The sequence below is a fragment of the Myzus persicae genome, unplaced genomic scaffold (genome assembly GCF_001856785.1).
Source record: "Myzus persicae strain clone G006 unplaced genomic scaffold, MPER_G0061.0, whole genome shotgun sequence".
NCBI classification, from domain to species: Eukaryota; Metazoa; Arthropoda; class Insecta; order Hemiptera; family Aphididae; genus Myzus; species Myzus persicae.
This window is the reverse complement of record NW_019103460.1, coordinates 90,130-109,564: the sequence shown is the minus strand read 5'-3', so window position 1 is coordinate 109,564 and position 19,435 is coordinate 90,130. Positions and strand designations below refer to the sequence as shown.

Here is a 19,435-nt window from a genome sequence, read left to right as displayed (position 1 = left end):
ATTTATTTGAAATTTCTTTTCAGTGTTAGATCCCATTCTTCTTTTATTATCCATTGAAAATACAGATTTATCAAACTCGATTACAAAATTACGCAGACGATAAGCTTTTGTTGATTTTTCTTTTTTGGCATATTAATAGTGACAAAAATTAAACTCACGAAACTTACACACACGCAGCAAATCTACTAGAACTAATCTATCTAACCACTGACTATAGATACTTGATACTATCGTTTTTATCCCACGTACCTACTATTCGTTAAAAAAAAATACAAAAATAGACATAATTAATGCTGACCATTATTATTATTTCAAGATAAAATTGATCTCTATCGTCTTTATAAGTTTATAATAAATTTTTGACCGTAATTCGTGGAAAATATTCACCAAAGTGCTCGATTTTCGATAAACCATCAAAATATGCACTAAAAGCTTAAAATATGCTCTTACAATCAAAATTATGCCTTTTAAACTAAAAAATGTCCAAATATGCAAAAAATATGCACTAAAAACTTTTAGATTTTGGTCGCAAACGTTGTGAAACGTATTGTGTACTTCCTCTGCGTAAGTTTAATTAAACCAGAAAAAACATGCAAATGCATGAAAGTCCTTGCTCTAATGATAAATATTAATAAAACACGATTTTATACAACATGACCGATGAGGAGGGCGTGGGGGTGGAAGTGAGATCTAATATTATATATTAATATTATATCGTAGAGAAAGAAATGTTAAAAAAAATTCACAGTCCAGTCCGCGTAGTAGTACCTATATTATTAATAATAATATTACTCGGACGTAACCTTCGGCGGGGGGGGGGGAGGAATAGAGTCGTCCGCGGACATGTGTGGTGGTATATACAGCGCCGGTTCGCCCTCTGGCGGGCGGGCGAGAGCGACGTCGTCGGTTATTTTTTCCGTTCAACCGTAACCGCGCACGCGGCCACCGACGGCATCGTCGGGACTTCGGCAGTTTGGCGTGCCGGCGCTTCAGTACTCGCTGGTATATTGTACCCGCCACTCGGTAGTCGGTGTAGCAATGCGGTGCGCATCGGTACGGTCGTCGTCGTCGTCGTCGTCCGCGCGCGGTGTACCGTCCAACGTCGGGCGGCCCGGTATCGCGATATTATTATGGCAATAATATTCTAATAGTAGCGTAACGATATTACCGTCGCATTGGATAAAAACCAACCAAAAAAAAAAAAAAAGGATATTCTAGTTCGATCGTATTTTTATGTTTTTTTTTTTTTTATTAGTCATTTACGAAAATAATAACATAATATTATAACATTACATCGATTTTTGTCGATTACATATTTTTTCAATAATTCAATACTATCCTCGGGGTTTCGTTTTGTTGACCGCCGTTCGCTTTGACGGCATGACTGTTGTGACGGTGGTACAGGTGGTGGCCGTCGCGCGATGAGGGGGTCGCCGCATTATCACAATCACAACAACACGCTACAGTACCAGCAATACCACCAGTACCATCACGGTTGCGGCGGTGGCGCCGGCGGCGGCGGCAGTGGCGTCGGCAGGCGCGCCCGACCGAGACACGGGTGGCCCGAAGCCGCGGTCGCCGTTTATGCGGCCGTCGCCGTGGCCGTGACCGTGTGCTATTGGAACGGCCTGCGCGGCGATTTCGTGCATGACGACATACCGGCAGTGGCCATGAACGCCGACGTACTGGGCACTAGCCCGCTGGCCCGCCTGGCCACCAACGACTTCTGGGGCACCCCGCTGTCGGACCCCAACAGCCACAAGTCGTACCGACCGCTGACCACGCTGACTTTCAGGTGCGACACATCGCATGCGACAATATTATTATTATTATTAATATATTATTGCTTATCGTGGTATACCACTGCAGTTGCGTCAGTTGCTATCGTAGCAGTGATATGATTAGTGGTCCTTCGACGGCAGATTCGATCCTAAATTTATATCTTTTTTTTTGGATATTTTTGCAATTTATTCACAACGGGGCAGAGCAGCGGGTTTTTGGGCGTTGTATTTTGTAACGACTGTCAGACTACGTATCTTATAATACTATTGTAATTATACATGGTTACTGTATATTATGTAATATAATATATTGTATTGATACTAGTAAAAAAAAAAGTAAACATAAACATTACTCTTTAATTTAAAAAAATTGCATTATACATAAAATCAATAATTTATTCTAAATTTCGTTTACTTTCGAAAATCCACCTTATTGTAACAGCCCCGTGGCATTTTCTGTCTTATGGGGGTATACATAACCTTAGAAGCCACTTCTCTAACATTGTGGACCGTAACCTTGGTTTCAGAGAAGTGTTCGAAATGATCTTTTCATAGTACAAATGTACAATATTTAGTAGGAGTCATAATATGGTCTCTTTAAGTGTTAAAAATAAACACTTATTTCTTAATTTCGTGTGTAAGTCATGATATATTTTTTTTTGTAATTGGTGAAAAACTGACAATCCTTTAGTTTATGAAGCGTAGTAGATCATATGAAATATTAAACTCCTCATTAGTTTTAATTGAATTTTCGGCTATATTATTTCAATCATTACACCCTGTTTTCAATTATTGAAAAAGTTTATTTAATTGGTATAAACCATACATACGTATTTTCATATTTTCTGGTGTGTTATAAAAAATGAATATTTTATGTAAGGTTGATTGTATAGAATTTATGTATAAAATACATAAAAATATTGATTATTAATATTATTATTTAATTTAAAAAAAACCATGTACGTTTACGTATATTATAATAAATACTATAATATTTTAAGTACGAAAAACACATAGGTGGACGACCAAGGCTGGCCACGTTATAAAGTGAAAAATACAAGTACAATATATTATGGTACATTATTATAAATACATAACATTGGTACGACGGTATTGTATTTTGGCGAGGTTTCAGTGTACAGTGTGTGTATGTCTAAGGCTGATCTGGAAATTGTATCGCCACCTCAGACCCTCGACAAAATCGTCAACAGAATGAGGTGGATTTTTCCGGTTAGGTTAGGTTAGGTTAGGTTTTAGCGGAAGGTTGCGCCACGAAAATACATGCATGCGCTACTGGCACGTGGTAAAGTATATTGTTATGCTCTCTGTACTCCCGGGCCTCTCAGAACACCGATTTTCAAGTTTAAATGATATCTGTTAATACAACTTGGGCTTGACGGATTTCGATTAATTAACGAGATAACAATGTTTTGACAGAAGCAAATTGTGAAAACTGTCATTTAAATTGAAATGTATAATAATAAACGTAGAAACAGTACTTTATGATAATATTTTAATTGTAAATCATAAAATAAATAAAAACTTTTTGGAAAATTAAAAATCTATATCCGTCTAACGAAATTCTTAGGAGATTAGGTCTATATAAAATATTATTTCAAATAATACCTGCAGTCTCCGTCAGAGAACATTTCGCCATCGTTTAAAGAGCTTTAATTTAGTTATTTTAACGGAATTTAAGAAAAATAAAAATATCATAATATTTAAATATCAAATATCAAAGTATTTTACAGGTGGTTATGTCATTGCCTTTGTTCGCTGTCGCATATTTACGAGATTGTGTAAATTATGCATAATTTATTAAAATATGTAAATGGAGACCAGCTATAATTATTCCTTCTAGTATGATTTGAGAACTTAAACACTCACCTATTATAAAATCGTGAAAAAATAATATTATGTTAAAGAAATAAAAATTAATTTTTTAATATAATATTCAGTATTTATTTTACAGTCAAAATTACCTCACAAACATTAATTTTTTTGTAATTATGTTTTATTATAAACGTTTTAAGAAAAATTGATATTTCAATACCAAAAAAATATAGTTTACTTTAAAATTGTGTAATACACATTTTCCAATTAATTCTGATATTATTACGAGAAAAACCTCCTTTTCTGGATATTATAACTTTAAGTAAAAGTGTGTGAAAGCAGAATTGATCTTTGAAAGATGTGAAGATTTTTAAGAACCCTTAACGACTCGAAGGCCCAGTCAAATAGGTTTTTCGACTCCATTACAAACAGAAATTACACCATTGAAATAACTGCAGTGCCTATTATGCAAAGCCGTTTTCTTATTTTCACGTAAAATAAAATCTATACAACCGATTAACCAAATGTCCAAATGGGATGTTTAAAAAAATTATTCTTCGATGCCAACAAATAATTTACTGTATTTATACGCGTTTGAAACGTACTAGGTAACAAAATTGTAAAAATATTTTTGTTTATTTCTGTGTTCCAAAATGTCATCAATGGGTGGCTTTTTCAAACAAGTTGAACAAGTTTTCTTTTAGTTTTATATAATAGGTCTGCTGTTATTGTGGCTACTATTAAAAGCAATAATAATAAAAAAAACAATTCATATCTTTGATAATTTTAGTACCAAGATACTTTTCACTTTTGTAGACATCAAATAAACAATATAAAACTAAACTTAACTAAACATAAGTACAGGTATATATTATGTTTGTTTCTCGTTGCGATTTTGAATGATTTCGGAAGAAATAATCGAGACACGTAACTAATAATAAAATAAATATACAATGAGACATAGAGTAATATAATACAATAGAGTAGATTGACGTACATGTCATTACAAATCATATTATGCAAAAAATTTACTAAACTAATTTTAATACAAATAATGTGTCTATCAAGTTGTATGAACCTAACATATATAAATGAAATTTAAAGATATCATCTATTTACATAATCGTCTGTTGCTATTAGTAGTGTTAATTGTCCCACGAGTAGGTATCGTTTTCCTTTTATAATTTCTTAGATTTTTATAGTACCTATTTATAATAAACTATAATGTTCGTACATAATTATATTACAGTAGGTAATGCAAATGTATTAATTTAAGTTTACGATAGTTATGTTATCCACATCAACTTGGCCCGATAGATAACATCATTATTTCACTGTTGATGATTTTCTAGCGATTTTAAAATACGTAGTAGAAAAAAAGTACGGGAACACGAAAATAAAGAATAAAATATACTCTTTAAATTGAATTTAAACAATCAATGGATCTAACCAAACTTTTTTTTTTTGAAAATCGTTATTACAGAATTCCGTAAAATGAAATTGTGCGTGGGGTCGTGGTGATAACAAAAATGCATATTATTAAAAACACAAAGCAACAATTATAGTCAGTAGTATTAACACTAAACTTAACACCATTATATTGATTTCGTATCCAATTTTGAAAGTTGATTGAATCTACTATCAGTTATTATCAGTCATTTTGCCCAACTCGTCAACTCACCCACCAGGTCTCCTTTATTATATTTCATTAATGTACAGTGTACACTTATCGATGTGTACGTAAATTGCTATAAACACGCCTAAGAAGTAATTAATTAAACAGCTCACCCTTATTTAAGATTATCCGGAGACAAAACCGGAAGTCTGGTGATTATGAAGCGTTTTGATATTACGGCCGACTAATTACTATGTCGTAGCCATTTTAATTAGTTGCTAATAGTCCGTGGTCGCCTCGACCTCGTCTACAGGCGCCTTATCATCCTCCGTGTATCCATCATTTTCTGATATACTGGAAAATATATATACATGTATATTATATAGGTACCGATAGGTATAATTCTCTTTAATTAAACGTAATCACTAATCGCATTATTCTCACAGTACCCAAAACTTGTAGCTTATAATATTATAATATTGGATTAATCTATATGCTTTGACTGGATTTTCGTCAAATTTAAAAAATATGCATGTATATAATTCATGTAAGCATATACAATGTTTAGTTAGATAAAGTACCTTTACAAAACGAAATTTAATTTGAAAGTCATAAATTAAGTGATATCATTATTAAAATATATTATATTTTCCACCTGTTGTAAATAGTGGATTTATTGCGTATGGTTATAATAAGAAAAAAAGAAAGTTACAAGGTATAATGACATTTATTACGTCCACTTGATGAAACCATTAATTTTAATACACGTCAAGTTTTATTTATTGTTTTTAGGTCTCAATGTTTAGTTGATCTCTTGATCAATTTTATTTTAGTTTCCTGGGAAGGTATCTGCAGATACGCATTAATAGAGAATTGAAGAAATCTTCGTTAGGTACGTTGAAATATTAATAGTGAATATAATGATTTCATGATATATTGCTATTTGTTTGTACATTAAAAATAAATATATCAAAGAACCTTAAGCCTTTGAGAGTCAAACGTTGCCAATGAAAACAACCCTCGAGGGCACAAAGTGATACTTTTACTATTTTTTAAGTCTTTTTTTGTAAATACTATGTCTTTTAAACTACTTGAAGTAAAATGTATAAAAAATAAAATATAGGTACTAACTACCGCCAATAAAATATGTTCAGAGGTTTCGTTACATAATATTATAATATTGTAAAAAGAAACAAACATTTTCTTTTAACAAAATGTTCAAGAGGACTCCTCACCCGCGAGGTTTGAGGATTTCTTTAATATGGTATTTCTCATACTTATGTTGCGCTTTAAACTAAAATGTCGAAATAACCAACTTCAAAAATTAGATAATGTGCTTACCATTAAGTTTTAAAATAGGTAAATTCGCTTAAATATTACAATTTAATATCGACGCGATATTGGAACTATTGAAAGTAAAAACATTTTTTCACGTGATACCGTACCGGCAGACTTGTAAATTATTACAAATCATAATACTTGTAACATATTTGAATAATTATAACTTTTAAATAAATACCTTACATTATAACTTCAGTCTGTTTAATAATATTCTATTTTTTGATATCCAAAGAAAATGTTCTATGTTTGGTTAAAACTTAAAAACGTCAAAGAAATCTCAGAAAAGTAAGCGGAAATACAAATCAAAAATGTAAATATTACAGCATCAGTCGCTTTTATTCTACGAAGAATAACGCAAATGTATCAACAATGATGTGACCATCCTAGTACGAGGGGTGAAAACTAATGTATTGCAATGACTCTAGAGTCTAGACAAAGTTATAAGTAGAGAATACTTACCAGTTACCACGAAAAGGGAAACCATTTACTATTGCACTTGTGTTCACCGTATAATTTCTCAAATATCCTCCTTACAGAAGATTCGTACAGGTTAGGTTCCTACAGAGCCAATACGAATCCAAGTCACTTTGAATTCACCAAATAATACAAAGGGAATATTGCGATTCTTAATTTTTGATTTATATACAAGATGATTTACCGAGTATGATCACCCCAATTTTTACTTTGATAATAATCTGAATCAAATTCTGATTTTTGAAATTTATCACTATACGCCTACTAGGATACCTACTCAAAGACAATTTTTTTTAATTCTTAAATATTTTTGTAATTCCGAAAATGACGATAGACAGACATTTGTCGTGTCTGGCTTACATAAGTGTGCAACATACCAAATGTACGCTCAGAAGATCACGTTTAGCTTAACTTAGTTTCAAAATCAAAGTAAGTCGACCTATTATGAAACTTGATGGTATAAGGACATTATCTGTGTTTATATGTGGGGTTTTTACGAAAGTTCAGTACTGAGTGATTTGTGAGAATTTATAATTTTCAATATTATATACTCAATTATACATCAACTAACTAAAAGAATTTAACTATCTTAAAAAAACTCACAAACAAACACAGATTACTTTCTTACCGTCAAGTTTAATAATAGATGAATTTACTTTAATTTTTAAGCTAACGAATCTAAACTTGATCAGCCGAGGGTAAATTTGATATGTTATGTACGTACTTGTAAAACGGAGACAACTAATGCCAGCGTAGTGGCCTTTTAGGGAGTGTATTGTGGTGATACTTTTTTTTCAAATGAGAACTTTCTATTTTACCGTAAATTATTCAGTTGATACATTTTGAGAACATTTTGATGTGCCCTATTCCAAATTAAAAACAAGTAGTTATTCAGTTATTGAGATTTTTAACAATTAGAAAATATTTTCCCAGAGTAAAATATTTAAAATTTCTAAAAATTGAATTTTTAATGATTGCGTAATTTGATAGACAAAAGTTGAGTAAGCATGCCTGTTGAATCACCTCTTATATACTTATATTTGTAACAAAATAAACGTGCATAATATTTGAATACTGGTATTATGGTATCTAATAAAATCAGGTTGTATCCAAATTTTTTTTAAATTCACAATATTTGTTTAGGATTTAAATTCACAACAATTTAATTTTGAACTGTTAGTTACTTAGTTAGTTAGTTAGTCATAATTAGAGTTAATTGGCAGAATAGATGGGTACACCACGTCATAACGTAGATATACTAACACTACACCTGTTAATAAATGATTACTGATAACTATAATTAACTACTCACTTGAAATTCGATTTTATGAATCGAAGAACTCGGAAAAGTATTCTGCTCAGGAATATAAAAAATTTATTACCGTCTATACCATAATAGTATATTTTTATTGAATTCATAGTTCTTACAACCCTCTTATTTATATACATTTCACTCGACATATTACATTTATGAATATTTTTTAAATGGCAATAAAAACAGATAATAGATTGGTTAGAGTTAATTTGTACTTTTAACACTGTTATTAGTCAGAGAATATAATATCCCATAGTGTCTGCATTTCCGTAGGGAATTCATATATACAATTATTTACCTACCATCAACTCCAATGATATATATAAATGCACTTTAAGCGTGTTTACACTATACTTACAATACATTCTGTATTGATCGATATTGTGGACTGTAGAGTAACACGATTAATGATTTTTTTTTATATTTCATACTAGAGGTATAATTATTAAAAAAAATAATAACAGTAATATTATAAAAATGGTTATGACATTTCATATTATTATAGTGTGCTGTGTATAATGAACAAAATAAAACCGCAGTTCAATAAATAATTATTTATAGTTACAAATAAGAAATAACATTATATACACTTAAGTATTTACCATTTTGTAATTAAAATAATATTTAATGCATAAAAAAAGATATTCAAATAAATAATGTAATATAATACGAAACTATACGATAAAGCTTTCCACTAACGTATTGGTTTGTTTAAAAAAATAACTGTGGATCGCCAATAAAAGTGTCTCATTTTTAAAAATAATTCAGGTTGAATGCATTTAATTTTATTAATTTATTTCGATTGAATCTTAGATTCTAAATGAATCAAGGAATTTAGCGGTTTTAATTTTTTTATTATTATACCTTTCTATGAATATTTTTTCTTTAGGAGAAGTTTAGAAGAATCACTTAAAACGTATTATCACCTTTAAGAATTAAAATACAAGTTTAGATGGTACTTTATAAGGGTATTTTGACTTTTTTCAATCGTTTATCTAAGATTTTAGATAAAGTTACTGACACCCATCGACGAAGTTGAAAGATATATCTGAAACTTTGAAACTTTACCAAACGTGGTTATAACCGAGATTCACTTATTAGAACGGTTCTTTGAAAGTCCAATGGCGTATATCACCAAATGCAATTTTGATCTGGGGTATAAGAAGTGAGATGAGTACCATAATATCTGTCATAATAACATAAAGTGATAAGAACTATCATAATAATTTACAGTCCAGTATTATAGTCTAGTAATTTCATAATTTATGGATCCATATATTGTATATTATTTAGTTAAGTTGAATTTTTGGATTTCATTCATAAAATCTATAAGCTCTAAACTATAACTGAATTCAAGGAAATCACGGTTCTATTATTGTGGTTTGTTGTATTATTTCATTTGTATTCAATTAAACTGCCATAGTTTCATAATGATTGATACGTTTTGGCTGGAAAAGTTGAAAGATAAATTGCATTAATTTATGAAAACTCAATTTTTACTCATGGTAGATATTTATTTCAACTATTCATATTGTGTATGTAACAAATTGATTAAATCATAGGAATTAGAATATTACACTTACATAACCATTATGAATCACATTTTAAAACGTTTATAATTTAACCAACTTTAATAATACGCTATTAATTTATTATACCTTATGAGTAATTTACCAATGATTTATGACTAATTAGTTATATTTAATTAAGTCATAGTATTTTAATAGCATATAATTTCCTAACACAATTTATGGTTCTATGCAATGCCCACCTACGCGATAATGATTATATTCATAACATTATCAAAAATATTATATTATTAAAAAAAATTATTATTTGTGTATTCAAACTCTTAATACTTTTGTAATTTACCATTCAGGATGAATTTTAATAGTTATAATTGAATAATTATATAAAATGATCTAACAAAGGGTAAAAGAGGTTAAATATTACATAACAGTTGTATGACTTGAGTTAATTATTTTTTTCAAAATCACATTTCAAGATATTATTTATGAGTGAAATATACATTATATTATAAATATATATATCTCGAATATTTCTTAAGACTTTTCTTTTGTGTTTAAAGACACAAAAAAACATCCGGGATGGGTGAAAAAATAACTCTAAAAACTTTTTACGGTTATAAAATATGATTTTGTACAAGTAAAGTTTCCTTTTAAAAGAAAATAAAGGGTAAAAAGGTGTAACATTGCTATTTTTGACAAAACTGTTAAAATATAGACAGAATTATACAACAAAACAAAATTGGTCATCATGAAGAATATTAAGTGTATTATTTTTTTATGTTTTAAATGTTATAATGTTATTTTTTTTACATAAATATTATTCTAAATGCCTTGTAGTGAAACAAATAATTTTAATATATCTTAATTCATTAAAAAATTCATTCTATTTTGTCAATCTCCTGCATTTAATTTTTAACCCGTATATCCTAAATAGTTGCAGATACTTTCATAAACAATAATAATTATTTTTTAATTGATTTCCTTGTAATACCAACACATTTTTTTTTTAAATAGTATCTATTAGAATAAATAAATAAATTCCCTTTTTTATGATTGCATTCATTACAAGCAACGTTTAATATTCAACTATTGTCTATTATTATATTATAATTTTGATATTTTTTATGAGTCATATTATTAAATACAAGTTTTAATTATTGCCCATATAGTTCATTCCAAAATAATATTAAGTTCAGATAATCAGATATTCATCATATTGTATTAATTGCTTTATGTAAAAATGTTTTACATACAATTAAAATATATCGTTTGGCTTATTATTTTTAGCCACTTTAACAACAACAAATTAATAAAAACAAATATTGATATGGTGCTTAGGTTTCTGTCTCTTTTTGAAACAAACGGGTCATTATGTCATTAAATATTAAATAATGCGATTGATGTTTGTTAAATAATAATACTATTTACACGATTCCTTTGGCCACGAAAAAAAAAGTGTAAATAGAATAATAATAAAATATTAAAATTAGGGAGTGGTCGCTTGAAAGGAGCATCACATGTGGTAGAGAAATAAAAGAAACACAAAATACACACATTTTGCCACGCAGGGTTAATATTTTCGGTGAGGAAATTTCCCCAAAAACTCGGTCAGAATATTGAGCAGGGATGGTCCGATTACAATATTCTTTAAACTTTAGGGATTCACCCATTATAATATATCCCACGGAAAAATATGCGCATACTAAATTTGGCGGAAGCCCTTCTTTATATTTTATTTTTTTTATTCTGTTTTGAGTTAGCGCACTGAACGAAGTTAGATGCAAGTCCTTCTCGATTTTCTAAAGTATAAAAACTTTCTCGTTTATTGGAAATAACTTATAATATGTTTTGTGTTTTAATTTCTTTGCATACGATAATACAATGTATAATATATTTTAAATGTTATTCGTTTACATGATATAAACCTAATTTATTCTCCGTCCACACGCGATTAACATATATGATAGCGGTACTACAACAGGTGTACAGTAAAAGCTAAATAGGCTATTTGATTTCAACACGCACACCATAATGTATTAATTTCATTTAAAAATTAACTTTTCCGTAAGAATATTTAATGTTAGCTAATCAGTACGTAAGTTTATAGAATGTTTCATAAAAACTGGTAGAGTCAATTATTTGAAACGCACAGTATGGGTGCCTATACCATCTATATAGTATTATTTAACTTTTTATAACATTTCGTTTTAAAATTTAATTATATACAGATGCCTAGTACCTCATAAAATTTTTAATTTTTATGAGACAAATATTTAAATCATCCCTTAACCGTATATTTGAAAAAAATTTAAACATGCTAGTACTTTATCCGGGCAGGATTCTAGCATTAAGTTATTATACAATATCCGTGGTGTGAACAGTCTATTATATTCCAACTCAGTAAAAGTGACCAATACAAGATAAATGATTTAAAATTAAGTGTATGGTAGCTAAGCTGTTTTGACTTTGGACTACGGGTGATATTTTGCATACAAAGTTTTGACAATCATATCACGTTGTAAGTGTGTATGAACCTACAGAAATCAGCACAAGGTATTCAAAAACTTAAATAAAATTCTTAAAGTAAACTTACAAATTATGTGACAAGGTTTATGTGTTTCAATTAATGGTTCTATTTTTTACATAACTAGATTTTAGTATTTAAAATTGTTAACATTCCAAATGCAACCGTTCAATAGTGTATAATGTTATGTTATAAATACGTATAAATTTCGTCATTGTATGTAACTAATTAATTCATCATATTATTATCTATAATATAGATTATTTATACTTTATGTTTAATATTTCACTATTTTTATTTTTTACCTTGCAACTTTCACTGTTCTTTTTATACCAACGCTTCTTGACACAATAATAATTGCACGTCACAATTAAAAAAAAACTAACCTTCGAATCTACTCTAAAGTATATAAAGTATGGTACAATTTCTGTGTACCATAATATCATTGAACTCACTATAATGAATATTAGGTATGTTAAATTTGAATTACATGATTAATCATTTTATACGAATAACTATACATACGCAAACCATCCCTATTTCAGAAGATATTTTATCATATAATTAGATTACTATACGAGTAATTTATTTCTTTATAAGTAATACGGTAGGTTGAATTCGAACTAATTTTTGACAAAACCATCAAGCATATTTTATTTTAGATTGATTTGCATATTGTTTGTTTAATTTAATAATAATTTATAAATATACAAAATTGTAACACAGAATTAAAGGTATTTGTGTTAAGGAACAGTATAAATAATGTTTTGCTTTAACCCCATTTAACACACCTACTTTCAGGTTATTCGATTACCCGTTTCAATTTGTTAAGGAAACAATTATTTCACTAATGCTTTTATAGTATAATATATAGTATATGTATACCAATGTACACTGTACATTACAATGGAAATATTGAATTAAATAAAACCGTACCCATTATAATTAATTTCATTAAAATCAAAAGTTAATTATACATTATTGAGGTATATTCAATTATGAATTTTAGCAGAACTAGCACCAATATTATAGAGCAAACGGAGAATTTAGTCTACTACATTGAACACACAACTAAATTTATTTTTCTCGAAATTATTATTCGAATTTAAAATGTTCTTGACTGACTTATCTAAACGATCTCGGAAAAATTCAATGCACATTTCGTTATTATTTCCGAACATAATATGGAATTTAAAACTGACTCATGACTTCGTTGGACCGAAAACCACATATGCGCCTATCATATTCGTACAAAAATTCATTATTTCACACAGTGATCACCCATTTCAAAAATATGTTGTTAATATTTTTTTATTAGTCTGTTAGTTTGATGTTTATTTTTGTGGTGAAGAAGATGCACTAAAATGTCTAGACTACGTATTTTCTTCCTCATAGGTACTTAAAGTTAAAATATAGGGTGCGAGTCAGAATGAGCGCTAAATTAAAGAGTGTTTAAAAAAATAGGATTTTAAAAATAAATAAATACAGTACCTATACAATTTTTATAGTAAAAAAATTGTCATTTTCGAAAATGTTTGGTTTTACCAAGCATTTCCGATCCAGGCATTTTTGGAAATTACTGTGAGTGTTAGCCATAATCCAATCCAATGAATCCACTTGATATTTTTATATATTTTTTAAATTAATTACGTGAATAGAGATGTAATTCCGATAAATTAGATTTAAGTACTAAGAAATAATCGTAATTTCAAATGTATAAAAAAAAATTTATTTTGTATGTGTGCTTCACAATATTACTCGTATCTAGTAAAAATTAAATAATATTTTATAAAAACTTTTAGTACTTGATATTTATCTTATTGAAATATCAAAGTATATGCATTTAATTAGATTTTTGTTTAAAAAAAAAACGAGTAAAATGTTTATGTTTTAATTATTTTTTACATAATTACTGTTAAATTTATATCGTTTAATATTTCTGTATTCAAATATATTAATATTAGTACAGTAGACAATTAATTGTAGCAAGGTTGCTTTAAAAAAGAGTTATTGAAACTGATTTATATGATTTAAATATGATGTAATACATTTCTAAATTTCAATTTCACCAATTTTACGTTGGATCAACTGAACAATCTGCATAACAAAATATGTATCATATATTTTTTTTTTTTAAACTTACTTTGGCTTCTTCTCACAAAAAACCTTTCTTTTATAATAATTTCACTATAGGTCACAAGTGTGGTTGTCTAAATGTTGTTTTTAAACTTGATGGAAAAATAGTGGAACTTTCTTTCTTAGATATCTTGTCAGAACGACGACTAAAAAAAAAAACTATGCCATAGGTGTATTATGTTGCGCATCTAAATTATGTTCTGCAACCCTTGTAATTTTTCACCTTTCAGAACTTTTAAAAATTAACAATAGAGTCATAAATGAAAGACCATTGCAGCGTTGTTTTTGTAGCATCGTCTTTTAGATTCTTAGCAGAGCACAGCGATAAATGGATTGATTTTACAATGATATGTTTTTTTGTCTTTACACATGATATCTATTATATTCTAGTAGAAAAATTATTTGACCTTATATTTGGAGAGTGGTGTCTGATTTTAAATGGAACCTAGTTGGTACTTTTGAGAATCCTGAATAGAAAATCCCAAGTAATTTTTTTAAATAATAGTTTACAACAAATACAAATTAAGGAATACTGAAAATGTTATGCACAACAAGTTCTCAACAAAGTTGTATTATTTTGGTGTAACTCAAAAACCTGCGATGACCATGGACACTTAAAAATGTTCACCTAATGTTTATATTACCATTTCCTTTACATGATTTTCTAATTTTAGATATATTTTGTCTTTTCTTTGAGCTACCTATTTTAGTTTTTTTCGAAATATCGATAAAAAATGTATTGTTCTGTAAAAAAGTTTAAAAATGTATTACAAAGTTTTCCATACGTTTTATTAAAGCCGTTAAAAAATATTTAAGATACATAGGCATGATTTTTTTTTATAAACATTTCAAGTTAAAATGTTGTCAAAATTAGTCAAAATCACGAAAGTTTTCAAATTACTTTGCAGCTAAAAGCTTATAACGTGTTCAATTTGTTTAGCTAACATCTTACATTTTTATACAAGGTTCTTCATAAGTAGTTCATATTACTGTCAACAAACAATCTACAAAATAAATTATTTTATAGACTTTTAAGGTAGAATTTTGACAAAATTTGATATATAAACGAATCTAATATGAACTGATATAATAGTACATGCGATTTTTTAAATTAAATAAACTTAAAATAATGGATGTACTAGATTAAATTATAATGAAATGATAATCAAGTATAATTTTATTATCATGAAAACATTAGAAAATGTCACATTTATTTTGACGTATAATATATTTAATATATTTTTTTAGTAACAATATCTATAAAATGAAAACATTTGAATATTTTATTTCAAGGTTTTATTTTTATTTATAGTTTGAACTACAATATTTTTCATACATTTTTTAATAATTTTAGTGTATACATGTTGTTTGTAATTTTTTTTTCTTTGTTTTGATTATAACAATTATATAACACAGCTTGTAATTTTAATAAATTGCATACAACATTTTGCATAATATTTTACTCAATCTTCTATAGTCAAATTCGATAAAACGTATTTAAGGTATTAAAATAATGTGTACTAAGTGTAATAAAAATTATGGGATAATGACTTTTAAGTATCAATTCCAAAAGTGGTTAAAAATGTCGTAGGCCAAAGTCTTATTGAAGAATATCGTTAAGAAACTTGAAGGAAATAAACCTGAAACCAATTTTTATATAAGAAGGAAAACGATAATTATTACGTAAAGGTCGATTACGTCTTGTCACAAAATATATAATATTTGCTTAGTTTTTTTTTTAACTTCTCATTAAAACAAACTTTTTTATTCTGGCTGTTGTGCAAATTCAAAGAGAGAGAGAAAGACTGTTTTTAAATTAAAACTAACTGGACAGAGCACTCTTAAGAAAAATTAATTAATGAAATACGGAATGGTTTTATCGTTATGTACATTTTAAGATTATATACTTACATATATTTAAATTAGTGTTACACGAATAAGAAATTCAAGTTACACGATAAGTAATTTAAAAAACTAAATATTAATATAGGTACATATACGAAGGTTGTAATTAAATTGTGTAGAACTCTAAAAGATCAAAACACTGTGTGGCTGTGTACAATTAGCAATTTGAAACTAACGTCCCCCGAACATCTCCAATTACGTAGATGATTTACTTTGAAACCTAATGTTTTGCTCATAATGATGGAACTGCAAGCGATAAATGAAGGTGAAAGAGATAAGATATTATCTGACTATTTAGAAGTGTCATTAGGATATCTAAAAAAAAAAAATGTTTCCCATGTCATAATATTGTAGTTTTAATTATTATTCGTCCATATGGATTATTGATAATCTATTCAAATTTATAGTACACTTATAAAACTGATTATTTTATACTGATTTGAACCACAGAATGCCAGACACATGTTTCATTTTTTACGCCTCACTTTTATCATTGGAAAATAAACCATATAGGTACCTACGTGGTTGTAAATTTCAGAGCATATATACATTTCGTATAAAGTTCTATAAAAACTTAAGATGCGTTAAACTAAAATCTGTTTGAATAATTTACCACGGATTGAAACTTAATACCTAGATATTTTGTTAATAATTAATATTCGCACATTGTATTTTATTCAAAAGTGATTTAATATACCACGTAACCCGTGCAATTCGTGCAAAATATGTAAAATACCTATGAAAGTTTTGACGTTCAGTGTTAACAAAACAAACATGAAATGATTATTAAATAAAAAGTATAGTTAATAATTAATTTGCTTCTGAGGTTAAATCAATAAATTCTGTAAACTTTTGCATTTGGAATTATATTAGATAGGTAACTCAGAGTTCAATTTTGTTTGATTACAACATCATACCGAAATTCAAACAAATAACAATGAATAATGAAGTGAGATTAATCATAAAACTTATTTTATTGAAAAAAAAAATATTTTTCAGAAATACTATAACTTTTTGTAAGAGATATTTAAATAATTTAAAAGTAGTTGGCAGTCACGTGCATGGTGTAAGGTACCTGATTCGTTAGAATTTTAAAGCAAAAGGGGTACCTATGAAAAATAAATTCTTTAATATTTTCAAATATTTTAGCTTTATCTGCATAAAATCAGGTAAAGAGCTTTGCGAAATTGTATAAAAAAAAATGGGTTTTCTATTTGTCTATAGATCAGAATTATGTATTTTGTTAAATTTTTCGAATAACAATAGGATTTATATAATTTTCATGTATTTTTGTATATTAAACATTTTGCAAGATTATTCGAATACTTTAAAGCTTTATAAAATATTGTAACACACGTTTTGGCTTTAATTAATACTAAACAACACAATTTAAGATGTATTATAAACTTTTTATTTAAAAAATCTTAGAACTATTGTTATAAAATCTGAGCCATGAAATATTAATTAAATAGTGTACTATTTAACACAATGGTATAAGACAAAATAATTTAGTTTTCTGACATTTTAAAATAAATCATAATAGAGAATATAATAATTAAATTATTTACAAAGTTTAAAAAGATGCAATACACTTTGTAATATAATATGATGTATATTTATAGGTTATATTCATATATTATTATGTGTATAGAAAGGTTTATTGAATACTCAGTATATCAAAACAAATTATGTTTCTGGGAAATTTAAAATGTCTGCAACCCTGTGATCATTAGTTAACCCTTAACCTCAACTGATTTTTTTATAGAAATTCATGTTTTTAATAACACAGTTAGTTGCAGAATAGATTTTCGATAATTTCGATTTTTATAAAAATAAAGAATATCGAACGATGCGTTTGTTTATTTTTTAGCATTTTACATTCGAATAAGATGTTTGATATTCCGACGATGAAGTGGCAAGAAATACATATGATAATATTCACCACATACAATATTTATAGCACAATATATTTAAATATAATACGTAGGTACATGTTCACAGTTTATTTTTTAACTTTTGATCGATACCATATTTTCGCCAGTCAAATGGGCGCTAACCAGGTATAGTCGTATAGGTTCAAATAATTCATTCTTAATTAACAATACATTTTTAATTCTGACTCGATTTTTTTGCGAATATCTAAGTAAAAAAGTTTACTATTTTTTATTTATCTTATTTGATAAATGAAATGCGTAATATATACAGGGTGATTCATCAAGCGTTCTCACTCACCCCCTTAATGCAATTTATAAGTGGTAGTCAATTTAAGTACCGTCATATTTTACAAAATATAAATAGTCGAAAGGCACCTAATAATAATTATTGTACCATATATTTCCATCCAAATAATATATGCACCTAACATACTACATTTTACCACTGAAACTAATATGTTGATAACCTTTTAGAGCGATATTTTAATTTAAAAAACTTTTTGTTTATAGGTTTGTTGAGTTAATTAAGTCTGTAATATTATTATATATTATTGTTCTGACGTAATATTATGTTTCATAATTTTGATTTTATATTTAGACTACCTACCGAAAGAACTGGTAACAATTTGTATTTGTTCATTTTTTACATCAAGTATTCATATACCTACCTAATATGTACCTACATATAATAATGATATACGTTATTTAATAATTTAATTTTTGGCACGGGAGATTAACGCAAAACCATTTTCCTGTCGTGTCTGAAATGGTGGAATAATAATATTATAATATTATTATGTAAACACCAACGATCGGTCTAACCATCCCCTTTCACATGGACGAACATGATTTTGCACATAAATATCAATCAGCCGTGAAGAATTTCGTTATAAATCCACACAAACACTTCTAATGCATGTCTCTGTTCACTGTAGTATTTTTTTCTTGCACAGGAAATTATTTTGCAAAACAGTTACATTTGCTCGCGATCGTGTGTAGATATTATGTGCGTTTTATTTTTGTACAGCATACCTATGACAGTAACACG

General features: G+C 27.9%; 1 protein-coding gene across 1 annotated transcript in view; it reads left to right on the top strand.

Moving 5' to 3' along the window:
* Positions 1-975: 975 nt before the first annotated feature.
* The window catches only part of LOC111034566 (transmembrane and TPR repeat-containing protein 1-like), an 81,169-nt gene continuing 62,709 nt past the window's right edge, over positions 976-19,435 (top strand). The window contains exon 1 of the mRNA XM_022315845.1: positions 976-1,795. Coding sequence (XP_022171537.1) covers positions 1,422-1,795 — 374 coding nt within the window. The 5' untranslated portion in view covers positions 976-1,421. The remainder of the gene's footprint in view (positions 1,796-19,435) is intronic.